We start from the raw sequence: 14,150 nt of genomic DNA on the forward strand, positions 1-14,150 counted from the left end.
TATTAATATAACATGGTGTTCTCAGTGTGCTCCTGTCCCTCCAAGGCTCCAGAGCCTGTGGAACTGGAAACTAAAGGTTTGCTATAAATTATACATTAATAATATTAAAATAAATTAACTCTAACCCAATAAACCCAGATTAAAGTTTGTTGTGTTTTCTCGTTACGTTTGTTTGTTTTCAGAAGCAGCTAAAAAAGCCCCAGCTGACAAACCCAAAAGAAAAGGTGAAACATTAGAATGTAGATTTGTTGTGTTATATATGTGTTATTGTTGTAATAATAACTATGATTATATATTATTAATTATGTTATATTTGTAATAAAACCGTTTTCTTGCTATCCAGTCAGTCTAACCCTAACCCCAGTCTAATCCCTAACCAGTTCTAACTAATCCCTACCCAGTTCTAACCAGTTCTAACTAATCCCTATCCAGTTCTAACTAGTTCTAACCAGTTCTAACCAGTTCTAACTAATCCCTACCCAGTTCTTCCAGTAATAATAACTATGTAATGTATATATAATGTATTATATTATATAATAATATCTAATCCCTACCCAGTTCTAACCAGTTCTAACCAGTTCTAACTAATCCCTACCCAGTTCTAACCAGTTCTAACGAGTTTTAACTAATCCCTACCAGTTCTAACCAGTTCTAACCAGTTCTAACTAATCCCTATCCAGTTCTAACCAGTTCTAACCAGTTCTAACTAATCGTTACCCAGTTCTAACCAGTTCTAACCAGTTCTAACTAATCCCTACCCAGTTCTAACCAGTTCTAACTAACCCCTATCCAGTTCTAACCAGTTCTAACCAGTTCTAACCAGTTCTAACTAATCCCTACCCAGTTCTTCCAGTAATAATAACTATGTCATGTATATATAATGTATTATATTATATAATAATATCTAATCCCTATCCAGTTCTTCCCAGACTTGCAGAGCTACAGGACAACAGAGTCAACAAGAGAGTTCCTGTTATCAGCAGAGGTCAGAGGTCAAATCAATACAATGTTATCATCAGAGGTTAAAGGTCAAATCAATACAATGATATCAGAGGTCAGAGGTCAAATCAATACAATGTTATCAGAGGTCAGAGGTCAAATCAATACAATGTTATCATCAGAGGTCAGAGGTCAAATCAATACAATGTTATAATCAGAGGTCAAATCAATACAACGTTATCATCAGAGGTAATCAATTCATTTACCATCAAATCAATACAGTTATTGATTAATTTATTGATTCAGAGAGTGAGTGAGTGAGTGAGTGAGTGAGTGAGTGGGGGGGGGGGGCTTTGGATAAAAGCACTAAATGCAACATTTGATTTGTTTGACTATATTCTCTTTTCCTTCCTCTTCCTCTTAACACAGTGAGAGCCAAGCTTGCTAAAAAAGGTAACTCCCTCTTTTTATTGACATAATTACACATATAACTAGATAAAGTGCCCCTCGGGGCACAGGTCTCCACCAGGGCAGGTCAGGTTGTGGCCTCCTGGTGGCGCTATAATAGGCCAATGTGAAAATTTCTCTTACGCATGGCAATTGGATGATTTGAGGCATTTTGTTCCAAAATGTGTTTTGCAAAAATCCACCTGTTGGTGGCGCTATAACAGGCCAATGTGAAAAGAGAGGGATATGTTCCTCAGCCTAGTAGGAAAGTCTGTGAAAGATTTCACGTAAATTGCATGCTGCGTTCATGATTTGAGGGTTTTTTGTTCAAAACGGGCCAATCCTGCAAAATTTGAAAGCCAATGTTAGCCAATTAGGATGGAATATGAAATATCGGACAGATCCGTCTTGAACACATGATTATAGAGATAGTGTGTAACGATTTGCGATTTGTTTGGACAGAATCTGGAGGAGTAATATAAAAAAAAAAAAAAATCAAAAGTCGGCCTCCTGGTGGCGCTATAACAGGCCGTTCTGGAAAATTTTGGGCAGAGGTTCATCGTTGGCATCCAGGGAGTGTGTGTGAGAAATTTGGCATCGACCAGGTTAACGGTGCCGGAGATTAGCTGGTAACAGACGGACGGACGGACACACACACACACACACACACACACACACACACACACACACACGGACGGAGTGCAAAACATACTCTCTCCCCATGCCTTCGGCCTGGTGGAGACAATAACACATATTATAGTGTATACGGTATAGTATAATAGTGTATAGTATAGTAGTGTATAGTATTATAGTGTATACTGGATATTATACCACAGGTCGTTTCGAGGAAGCAATCTGATTGGTTGAAACAGCCTTCTAGCCGTGGGTTAAGCCAGCACCATTCACCACCTAATCAAAACAAAGAATTCAGCTGCTGTTTTCCCAGAGCGCTAGCAAACTCTGTGGCTAGGCTAGCTAGTTTCTTGGGACATTTGTGGTCGTAGTGACTACATCTGTCATTAAAAAAATATATTCTTTCAGCGATTTTCTTAGTTTTAAGGGTAACTGTTGTATAATTGCAATATTACACTCGAGGGTGTGGGTTAACGTGATTATTGCCACTTCGATGATGCTTGCGGAACTCGACTTCGTCTCGTTCCTCACCGCATCCCTGTCGTGGCAATAATCACGTTAACCCACACCCTCTCGTGTAATATTGCTTAAGTATAATTGTGATTATAATAATATCTCTAACCCTCTCAACAGCAGCAGCAAAGCAAACAGAGGAGAAGGAATCTGGAGCAGAGGGTATAGTAGCTTTATGTTAATGTTGAATCATGTTATATTATTATTATGTTTATGTTTAATATGTTCATGTGTTATTAATGTTATATTATGTCATGTGGGACATAAAACTAACAGAGAGACAAACAGAGGAGAGAAAAAAGCAAAAACAAAACCCAAAAACAAAACAAAAATAAAATCTTCTTTCTGCCTCCTTTGTTCTATGTTTCATGTATAATTTATATAATGTGTTTTTCTTTTTACATTTTCAATTAATGTATTATTGTTGTTCTGACAAAACTATGTGATTAGGAGGTAGGGTTAGGGTTATGGAAGGAGGTAGGGCACACCATTCTTTTTAGAGATGTCCCGATACTGTATCGGTATCGGAAAAGTATCGGTATCGGCCCTTATTTGTCATATGGGGTCATATCGGTATCGGCGAATATGCCAGTCTAACCACCGATCCGACACAGGGGTAAGGGGTTGACACTAATGGCAGGTAAATAAAATGTCCAAGTGGAGTTTGCTTTGGAGTTGCCCAAACTACAAGTGCACATTTGAGTGAGGAGTCTGCTATAAACACAACACGAGATATACAGTATAGCTAGATAGCTATAAACACAACACAAGATCACAACACTGGTATCGGTATTCGGTATCGGTATCGGCTAACACAGAAACTGTGGCATCGGGGATCGGATCGGGAACGAAAAAAGTGTATCGGGACATCCCTAATTATTTTGGTAAAGAATGACTATGGGTTAGGGTTGGATCTTGATAGATCTTCGTCAGGTCAGTATCTGACCTACTGACGAAGATCTATCAAGATCGAAACGTTGTCGTTTGTTTATTCAATAAAGTAATTCTTTACCAAAATTATGGCCCTACCTCCTTCCATGATTTCCTTATTGGCCCTGCACCCACTGTCGAGGTGCCTTATTGGCCCTGCACCCACTGTCGAGGTGCCTTATTGGCCCTGCACCCACTGTCGAGGTGCGTGTAAATAGGTATGCTCTAACTAGTATGATTGACAGCACACTAATCAAAATGATCTATGATTGACAGCACACTAATCAAAATGATCTATGATTGACAGCACACTAATCAAAATGATCTATGATTGACAGCACACTAATCAAAATGATCTATGATTGACAGCACACTAATCAAAATGATCTATGATTGACAGAACACTAATCAAAATGCAGACATCAGCTGTGCGTCTCGGCGGTAAAGCCACTCTCCACTGTAATATTATGATAATCACGGTAAAGCCACTCTCCACTGTAATATTATGATAATCACGGTAAAGCCACTCTCCACTGTAATATTATGATAATCACGGTAAAGCCACATTGCTTAATGTCACACAGAGAAGCAGTGACACTGAGAGACAAGGCTCTCACAGAGACAACTGATTATTATTATTATTTTCAACCTAACCTGTTGTTATTATTATTATTATTATTATTATTATTATTATTATTATTATTATTATTATTATTATTGTTGTTGTTGTTGTTGTTGTTGTTTGGTTATTATTATTTCCAACCTAAATGTTTTCTTCTCTAGTCTTTTTCAATGAAAAACCCAAGAAGGAAGTGAAGGCCAAAACCTCTACAAAAGGTAAGCAAAACTTTCATTCACAAACAAATCACATTTACTGAACAATTCTGATCAGTTTCCTGCTTTCAAGTCAACATGTTTAACATGTTAAACATGTTGACATGATGTTGACATGTTAAACATGTTGACATGTTGACATGTTGACATGTTAACATGTTTAACATGTTGAAGTGAAGGATCGACTGTGGTGCGACTGTGGCTCAGGAGGTAGAGCAGGTCGTCCAATGATCCCTGGGTCGGCGGTTCGAATCCCGGCTCCTCCTGTCTACATGTCGAAGTGTCCTTGGGCAAGACACTGAACCCCAAATTGCTCCCGATGTGCTGGTTGGTACCTTGCATGGCTTCCGCCGCAATCGGTGTATGAATGTGTGAGTGAATGGGTGAATGTAATGCACAATCTATGTAAAGGTGTGTGAATGTGTGAGTGAATGGGTGAATGTAATGCACAATCTATGTAAAGGTGTGTGAATGTGTGTGTGAATGGGTGAATGTAATGCACCATCTATGTAAAGCGCCTTGGATAAAGGCGCTATATAAATGCACCATTAGGGTTAGGGTAACCCTAACCTAACCCTAGCTTAATAAAATGCCTTTTCTTTCACATGAAACAGCTAAGAAGGAAGTCAAGGCCTCTAAAGGTAAGCAAATAAATTATGTCATGGCTTGGTTCAATCCTTCTGATTCTGATTGGTCAGTCACTGAATCCAGCACCTGATTGGCTCATATCAATCTGTCTAATAAAAGCCTCAGAGCACCTGATTGGCTGTGCTTCTTGGATGTTATGCCGTATCCAACATGCCAACAGCCATGTAAACACACACACACACACACACACACACACACACACACACACACACACACACACACACACACACACACACACACACACACACACACACACACACACACACACACATGGCTGAATATTATTATTTCATTACCTAATTATAAAGTGATTTATATCTTTTACAGAAGCAGCATCAAAGCAAACAGACCCACAACCTGGACAAGAAGGTACAACCTTTGATTGTGGTCAGCTACACAAAATGTGTGTGTGTGTGTGTGTGTGTGTGTGTGTGTGTGTGTGTGTGTGTGTGTGTGTGCGTGTGTGCGTGTGCGTGCGTGCGTGCGTGCGTGCGTGCCAAAAATCTAAAAGATTGATTGATTGATTGATTGATTGATTGATTGATTGATTGATTGACAGTTGGCCCGTGCCGACCAGCACCAGTCTACTGCCCATCTCCCCCCGGCTGGTACGGTGAGTACAACAATATTTACATAATTTGTTATGATCATATTTACATATTTATTATTAACCCCAGATGGTATTCTTCATAATGACCCACACTGCATGACCATAGGTCATAGGTCATATAGGTCATAACCCCCATAGATAAGAAAGCTATAGATGGCTCACCCGCGCTGCTGGCCAATGGAGAGCGACGTTATAGAAAGGCTAGATGGCTCACCCGTGCTGCTGGCCAATGGAGAGCGACGTTATAGAAAGGCTAGATGGCTCACCCGCGCTCTGGCCAATGGAGAGCGACGTTGCTACGTGGTGGCCATCTTACCTCGGGGCAGCATAACATTGTGTCTATGGGGCATGTACTTTTTAAATAACCATAACTTACTCAATTTTCAAACGATTTTCAAACGGTTTGGTTTGTTATAAACGTCAGAGACGTCCGCATAATTACATGCTTTTATACGATAAAAAACAAAATTAAGCAGATAAGCGTCAAGATTTGAGCGAGTTATGACTGTTTTTGTTTGAGCTACCATATAACATACTGTACTGTAGCCCCAAAGCAAGATGGCCGCCGGGTGAACTATGTCAGAGACTCTGCCTTGAGCCATCTAGCCTTTATATGTCTATGGGCTGGTAGAGTACATAGAACTACACATCCCACAGTGCACTGGGCCATCTAGCCTTTATATGTCTATGGGCTGGTAGAGTACATAAAACTACACATCCCATCCATCTACCCTTTATATATGTCTATGATGACCCCTAGGTGAGAGCAAGGAAGCTCTGAGAAGAAAGGGAAGTGGTCACGTGACTGGGCTGCGCCATGACACTTTCATGGACACTTTCATGGGAGCCAAACTCACACCGGAAGTGCATTGAATACATGGCAGTGAATGGAGCCGGCTGGACCAGCTCATAACAAACATTATTTATGAACAATTGAGACGTTTTGTAAAGTAATCACTTCTGGAAAATAACAGAAGACATATCACAGGTTGTTTTCTAATCGCTTACTTTTCGATGTGCACAGAGTGCACAGTATATAATTTTATCTGAGGATCTAAACAGCAGCAGGTATCGTTTCTGGCTCCGAAGTATCGCGAGATTTGGCTGCCAGACAGGAACCGGTGGGAAGTCTCGCGATACTTGGTGCGTTCAGAAAGGTACTTTGTGCTCTTTAGATACCATACCTCTATACAAATTACACAGTGTACACATCGAATAACAACAGCAGACAATAATGTGTTACATGTCTTCTGTTCTTTTCCAGAAGTGATTACTTTACAAAAGGTCTCAATTGTTCATAAATAATGTTCATGAGCTGGTCACTGAGCTCTCATTGACTCCAGTGCATTCTGCCAAACTTCCGGGTAGTTTGGCTCCCATGAAAGTGTCCATGAAAGTGTCATGGCGCAGCCCAGTCACGTGACTACTTCCGTTCCTTCTCAGAGCTTCCTTGGGTGAGAGCAAGGACTGTCTAAAGAGGACGAGACGCGAAGACCGTACGGGCGACGCCATGTTGCTTATGGTGCTCCATGGAAGGAAAGAAACATGCGCAGTTGAGACCAAGGAAGCTGAACGCGGAAGTGTTGGCTGCATATAGCCCACTGCGCATGTTTCTTTCCTTCCATGGAGCACCATAAGCAACATGGCATCGCCCGTACGGTCTTCGCGTCTCGTCCTCTTTAGACAGTCCTTGGGTGAGAGTAGGAAGGAAGATGGGTCAGTAGACAGAGAGCTCTGTTCTGATTGGTCACAGTTAACGGTACAGTGACTGCAATACCGCTCTGATTCTCCTACTGATCTACAATCACAAAACATTTCTTTGCTGTGGTGGGTGAGGTGGGTGAGGGGGGGCTTGCTGTGGTGGGTGAGGGGGGGCTTGCTCAAACTCTCGCTCTGCACAAAGTGGCTGTGAAAAGAATGAAGCTTTCAAGACAGCCTCCTCACGCGAGGGCCATGGTGTGTCTGAAGGTGGGCGGAGGTGAGTGGAGATGGGTGGAGGCAGGGGGCCATGGTGTGTCTGAAGGTGGGCGGAGGTGAGTGGAGATGGGTGGAGGCAGGGGGCCATGGTGTGTCTGAAGGTGGGCGGAGGTGAGTGGAGATGGGTGGAGGCAGGGGGCCATGGTGTGTCTGAAGGTGGGCGGAGGTGAGTGGAGATGGGTGGAGGCAGGGGGCCATGGTGTGTCTGAAGGTGGGCGGAGGTGAGTGGAGATGGGTGGAGGCAGGGGGCCATGGTGTGTCTGAAGGTGGGCGGAGGTGAGTGGAGATGGGTGGAGGCAGGGGGCCATGGTGTGTCTGAAGGTGGGCGGAGGTGAGTGGAGATGGGTGGAGGCAGGGGGCCATGGTGTGTCTGAAGGTGAGCGGAGGTGAGTGGAGATGGGTGGAGGCAGGGGGACATTTTTTCCACGAACATACAAAATGATTAGGCAATAATATTACCAGAAACACAAAGAGCTAGCCCTGAACGACCATAACAGGTCTGTAAAGTTAAGGTGGTCCTTGTTAAGTTAAGGTGGTCCTTGTTAAGTTAAGGTGGTCCTTGCAAATAAAACATTTGAGAACTAGTCCTAGTGGACTGCTAAGGTATAGTAGCATAGTAAATAAGGTATAGTAGCATAGTAAATAAGGTATAGTAGCATAGTAAATAAGGTATAGTAGCATAGTAAATAAGGTATAGTAGCATAGTAAATAAGGGTCATACATATTCTGAGGAAAACCTGGTCTTCAAAATAATAATAAGAAGAAGAAGCATTGCCACCTTTTTCACCCCAGGCTGTTTCATGCCTGTAGGTTAGGGTCAGCGGTTTAACCCCAGGCTGTTTCATGCCTGTAGGTTAGGGTCAGCGGTTTAACCCTGGGCTGTTTCATGCCTGTAGGTTAGGGTCAGCGGTTTAACCCTGGGCTGTTTCATGCCTGTAGGTTAGGGTCAGCGGTTTAACCCTGGGCTGTTTCATGCCTGTAGGTTAGGGTCAGCGGTTTAACCCCAGGCTGTTTCATGCCTGTAGGTTAGGGTCAGCGGTTTAACCCTGGGCTGTTTCATGCCTGTAGGTTAGGGTCAGCGGTTTAACCCTGGGCTGTTTCATGCCTGTAGGTTAGGGTCAGCGGTTTAACCCCAGGCTGTTTCATGCCTGTAGGTTAGGGTCAGCGGTTTAACCCCAGGCTGTTTCATGCCTGTAGGTTAGGGTCAGCGGTTTAACCCTGGGCTGTTTCATGCCTGTAGGTTAGGGTCAGCGGTTTAACCCTGGGCTGTTTCATGCCTGTAGGTTAGGGTCAGCGGTTTAACCCCAGGCTGTTTCATGCCTGTAGGTTAGGGTCAGCGGTTTAACCCTGGGCTGTTTCATGCCTGTAGGTTAGGGTCAGCGGTTTAACCCTGGGCTGTTTCATGCCTGTAGGTTAGGGTCAGCGGTTTAACCCTGGGCTGTTTCATGCCTGTAGGTTAGGGTCAGCGGTTTAACCCCAGGCTGTTTCATGCCTGTAGGTTAGGGTCAGCGGTTTAACCCTGGGCTGTTTCATGCCTGTAGGTTAGGGTCAGCGGTTTAACCCTGGGCTGTTTCATGCCTGTAGGTTAGGGTCAGCGGTTTAACCCCAGGCTGTTTCATGCCTGTAGGTTAGGGTCAGCGGTTTAACCCCAGGCTGTTTCATGCCTGTAGGTTAGGGTCAGCGGTTTAACCCCAGGCTGTTTCATGCCTGTAGGTTAGGGTCAGCGGTTTAACCCTGGGCTGTTTCATGCCTGTAGGTTAGGGTCAGCGGTTTAACCCCAGGCTGTTTCATGCCTGTAGGTTAGGGTCAGCGGTTTAACCCCAGGCTGTTTCATGCCTGTAGGTTAGGGTCAGCGGTTTAACCCCAGGCTGTTTCATGCCTGTAGGTTAGGGTCAGCGGTTTAACCCCAGGCTGTTTCATGCCTGTAGGTTAGGGTCAGCGGTTTAACCCCAGGCTGTTTCATGCCTGTAGGTTAGGGTCAGCGGTTTAACCCTGGGCTGTTTCATGCCTGTAGGTTAGGGTCAGCGGTTTAACCCTGGGCTGTTTCATGCCTGTAGGTTAGGGTCAGCGGTTTAACCCCAGGCTGTTTCATGCCTGTAGGTTAGGGTCAGCGGTTTAACCCCAGGCTGTTTCATGCCTGTAGGTTAGGGTCAGCGGTTTAACCCCGGGCTGTTTCATGCCTGTAGGTTAGGGTCAGCGGTTTAACCCCAGGCTGTTTCATGCCTGTAGGTTAGGGTCAGCGGTTTAACCCTGGGCTGTTTCATGCCTGTAGGTTAGGGTCAGCGGTTTAACCCTGGGCTGTTTCATGCCTGTAGGTTAGGGTCAGCGGTTTAACCCCAGGCTGTTTCATGCCTGTAGGTTAGGGTCAGCGGTTTAACCCTGGGCTGTTTCATGCCTGTAGGTTAGGGTCAGCGGTTTAACCCTGGGCTGTTTCATGCCTGTAGGTTAGGGTCAGCGGTTTAACCCTGGGCTGTTTCATGCCTGTAGGTTAGGGTCAGCGGTTTAACCCCAGGCTGTTTCATGCCTGTAGGTTAGGGTCAGCGGTTTAACCCCAGGCTGTTTCATGCCTGTAGGTTAGGGTCAGCGGTTTAACCCCAGGCTGTTTCATGCCTGTAGGTTAGGGTCAGCGGTTTAACCCTGGGCTGTTTCATGCCTGTAGGTTAGGGTCAGCGGTTTAACCCTGGGCTGTTTCATGCCTGTAGGTTAGGGTCAGCGGTTTAACCCTGGGCTGTTTCATGCCTGTAGGTTAGGGTCAGCGGTTTAACCCCAGGCTGTTTCATGCCTGTAGGTTAGGGTCAGCGGTTTAACCCTGGGCTGTTTCATGCCTGTAGGTTAGGGTCAGCGGTTTAACCCTGGGCTGTTTCATGCCTGTAGGTTAGGGTCAGCGGTTTAACCCCAGGCTGTTTCATGCCTGTAGGTTAGGGTCAGCGGTTTAACCCCAGGCTGTTTCATGCCTGTAGGTTAGGGTCAGCGGTTTAACCCTGGGCTGTTTCATGCCTGTAGGTTAGGGTCAGCGGTTTAACCCCAGGCTGTTTCATGCCTGTAGGTTAGGGTCAGCGGTTTAACCCCAGGCTGTTTCATGCCTGTAGGTTAGGGTCAGCGGTTTAACCCCAGGCTGTTTCATGCCTGTAGGTTAGGGTCAGCGGTTTAACCCCAGGCTGTTTCATGCCTGTAGGTTAGGGTCAGCGGTTTAACCCCAGGCTGTTTCATGCCTGTAGGTTAGGGTCAGCGGTTTAACCCTGGGCTGTTTCATGCCTGTAGGTTAGGGTCAGCGGTTTAACCCCAGGCTGTTTCATGCCTGTAGGTTAGGGTCAGCGGTTTAACCCTGGGCTGTTTCATGCCTGTAGGTTAGGGTCAGCGGTTTAACCCTGGGCTGTTTCATGCCTGTAGGTTAGGGTCAGCGGTTTAACCCTGGGCTGTTTCATGCCTGTAGGTTAGGGTCAGCGGTTTAACCCTGGGCTGTTTCATGCCTGTAGGTTAGGGTCAGCGGTTTAACCCCAGGCTGTTTCATGCCTGTAGGTTAGGGTCAGCGGTTTAACCCCAGGCTGTTTCATGCCTGTAGGTTAGGGTCAGCGGTTTAACCCTGGGCTGTTTCATGCCTGTAGGTTAGGGTCAGCGGTTTAACCCCGGGCTGTTTCATGCCTGTAGGTTAGGGTCAGCGGTTTAACCCCAGGCTGTTTCATGCCTGTAGGTTAGGGTCAGCGGTTTAACCCTGGGCTGTTTCATGCCTGTAGGTTAGGGTCAGCGGTTTAACCCCAGGCTGTTTCATGCCTGTAGGTTAGGGTCAGCGGTTTAACCCCGGGCTGTTTCATGCCTGTAGGTTAGGGTCAGCGGTTTAACCCTGGGCTGTTTCATGCCTGTAGGTTAGGGTCAGCGGTTTAACCCCAGGCTGTTTCATGCCTGTAGGTTAGGGTCAGCGGTTTAACCCTGGGCTGTTTCATGCCTGTAGGTTAGGGTCAGCGGTTTAACCCCGGGCTGTTTCATGCCTGTAGGTTAGGGTCAGCGGTTTAACCCTGGGCTGTTTCATGCCTGTAGGTTAGGGTCAGCGGTTTAACCCCAGGCTGTTTCATGCCTGTAGGTTAGGGTCAGCGGTTTAACCCCAGGCTGTTTCATGCCTGTAGGTTAGGGTCAGCGGTTTAACCCCAGGCTGTTTCATGCCTGTAGGTTAGGGTCAGCGGTTTAACCCTGGGCTGTTTCATGCCTGTAGGTTAGGGTCAGCGGTTTAACCCCGGGCTGTTTCATGCCTGTAGGTTAGGGTCAGCGGTTTAACCCCAGGCTGTTTCATGCCTGTAGGTTAGGGTCAGCGGTTTAACCCCGGGCTGTTTCATGCCTGTAGGTTAGGGTCAGCGGTTTAACCCCGGGCTGTTTCATGCCTGTAGGTTAGGGTCAGCGGTTTAACCCTGGGCTGTTTCATGCCTGTAGGTTAGGGTCAGCGGTTTAACCCTGGGCTGTTTCATGCCTGTAGGTTAGGGTCAGCGGTTTAACCCCAGGCTGTTTCATGCCTGTAGGTTAGGGTCAGCGGTTTAACCCTGGGCTGTTTCATGCCTGTAGGTTAGGGTCAGCGGTTTAACCCTGGGCTGTTTCATGCCTGTAGGTTAGGGTCAGCGGTTTAACCCCAGGCTGTTTCATGCCTGTAGGTTAGGGTCAGCGGTTTAACCCTGGGCTGTTTCATGCCTGTATGTTAGGGTCAGCGGTTTAACCCCAGGCTGTTTCATGCCTGTAGGTTAGGGTCAGCGGTTTAACCCTGGGCTGTTTCATGCCTGTAGGTTAGGGTCAGCGGTTTAACCCTGGGCTGTTTCATGCCTGTATGTTAGGGTCAGCGGTTTAACCCCGGGCTGTTTCATGCCTGTAGGTTAGGGTCAGCGGTTTAACCCCAGGCTGTTTCATGCCTGTAGGTTAGGGTCAGCGGTTTAACCCCAGGCTGTTTCATGCCTGTAGGTTAGGGTCAGCGGTTTAACCCTGGGCTGTTTCATGCCTGTAGGTTAGGGTCAGCGGTTTAACCCTGGGCTGTTTCATGCCTGTAGGTTAGGGTCAGCGGTTTAACCCCGGGCTGTTTCATGCCTGTAGGTTAGGGTCAGCGGTTTAACCCCAGGCTGTTTCATGCCTGTAGGTTAGGGTCAGCGGTTTAACCCCGGGCTGTTTCATGCCTGTAGGTTAGGGTCAGCGGTTTAACCCCGGGCTGTTTCATGCCTGTAGGTTAGGGTCAGCGGTTTAACCCTGGGCTGTTTCATGCCTGTAGGTTAGGGTCAGCGGTTTAACCCTGGGCTGTTTCATGCCTGTAGGTTAGGGTCAGCGGTTTAACCCCAGGCTGTTTCATGCCTGTAGGTTAGGGTCAGCGGTTTAACCCTGGGCTGTTTCATGCCTGTAGGTTAGGGTCAGCGGTTTAACCCTGGGCTGTTTCATGCCTGTAGGTTAGGGTCAGCGGTTTAACCCCAGGCTGTTTCATGCCTGTAGGTTAGGGTCAGCGGTTTAACCCTGGGCTGTTTCATGCCTGTATGTTAGGGTCAGCGGTTTAACCCCAGGCTGTTTCATGCCTGTAGGTTAGGGTCAGCGGTTTAACCCTGGGCTGTTTCATGCCTGTAGGTTAGGGTCAGCGGTTTAACCCTGGGCTGTTTCATGCCTGTATGTTAGGGTCAGCGGTTTAACCCCGGGCTGTTTCATGCCTGTAGGTTAGGGTCAGCGGTTTAACCCCAGGCTGTTTCATGCCTGTAGGTTAGGGTCAGCGGTTTAACCCCAGGCTGTTTCATGCCTGTAGGTTAGGGTCAGCGGTTTAACCCCAGGCTGTTTCATGCCTGTAGGTTAGGGTCAGCGGTTTAACCCTGGGCTGTTTCATGCCTGTAGGTTAGGGTCAGCGGTTTTAAATGTTAATTTGTTAATTACACCCGTGTTCTGCTTTCTGTCAAGTTCAGTCTTTTATGTGTCTATGGCTTAGTGTGGATGGATGGATGGATGGATGGATGGATGGATGGATGGATGGATGGATGTGTCTATGGCTTAGTGTGGATGGATGGATGGATGGATGGATGGATGGATGGATGGATGGATGGATGGATGGATGGATGGATGGATGGCTTAGTGTGGATGGATGGATGGATGGATGGATGGATGGATGGATGGATGGATGTGTCTATGGCTTAGTGTGGATGGATGGATGGATGGATGGATGGATGGATGGATGGATGGATGGATGGATGGATGGATGGATGTGTCTATGGCTTAGTGTGCATATTGCATATCGGTGTTTCACTGCATTCCTTGGCCAGTGTAATCTATAAATAATTTTATCTTCCAGTGCATCACGTGGTCACAGACAATCCTTATCCTCCACCAACCATGACAGGTACGGAACCCTGAACCCTGAACCCTGACTCCTGAACCCTGAACTCTAACTCCTGAACCATAAACCCTGAACCCTGACTCCTGAACCCTAACTCCTGAACCCTGAACTCTAACTCCTGAACCATAAACCCTGAACCATAAACCCTGAACCCTGAACTCTAACTCCTGAACCCTGAACCCTGAACCCTAACTCCTAACTCCTGAACCCTTAACCCTAACTTCTGAACCATAAACCCTGAACCCTGAACCCTAACTCCTGAACCATAAACCCTGAACCCTG

The 14,150-nt window shown here is 46.4% G+C and overlaps 1 protein-coding gene across 1 annotated transcript in view; it reads left to right on the forward strand.

Moving 5' to 3' along the window:
* The window catches only part of LOC306918465 (uncharacterized protein), a 67,821-nt gene that overhangs the window by 30,749 nt on the left and 22,922 nt on the right, over positions 1–14,150 (forward strand). Inside the window, exons 10-19 of the mRNA XM_079531367.1 lie at positions 26–76; positions 183–224; positions 920–985; positions 1,369–1,392; positions 2,653–2,694; positions 4,246–4,299; positions 4,911–4,937; positions 5,272–5,313; positions 5,504–5,557; positions 13,824–13,871. Coding sequence (XP_079387493.1) covers positions 26–76; positions 183–224; positions 920–985; positions 1,369–1,392; positions 2,653–2,694; positions 4,246–4,299; positions 4,911–4,937; positions 5,272–5,313; positions 5,504–5,557; positions 13,824–13,871 — 450 coding nt within the window. The remainder of the gene's footprint in view (positions 1–25; positions 77–182; positions 225–919; positions 986–1,368; positions 1,393–2,652; positions 2,695–4,245; positions 4,300–4,910; positions 4,938–5,271; positions 5,314–5,503; positions 5,558–13,823; positions 13,872–14,150) is intronic.

This window comes from Electrona antarctica, assembly GCF_951216825.1.
Source record: "Electrona antarctica genome assembly, contig: scaffold_223, whole genome shotgun sequence".
NCBI classification, from domain to species: Eukaryota; Metazoa; Chordata; class Actinopteri; order Myctophiformes; family Myctophidae; genus Electrona; species Electrona antarctica.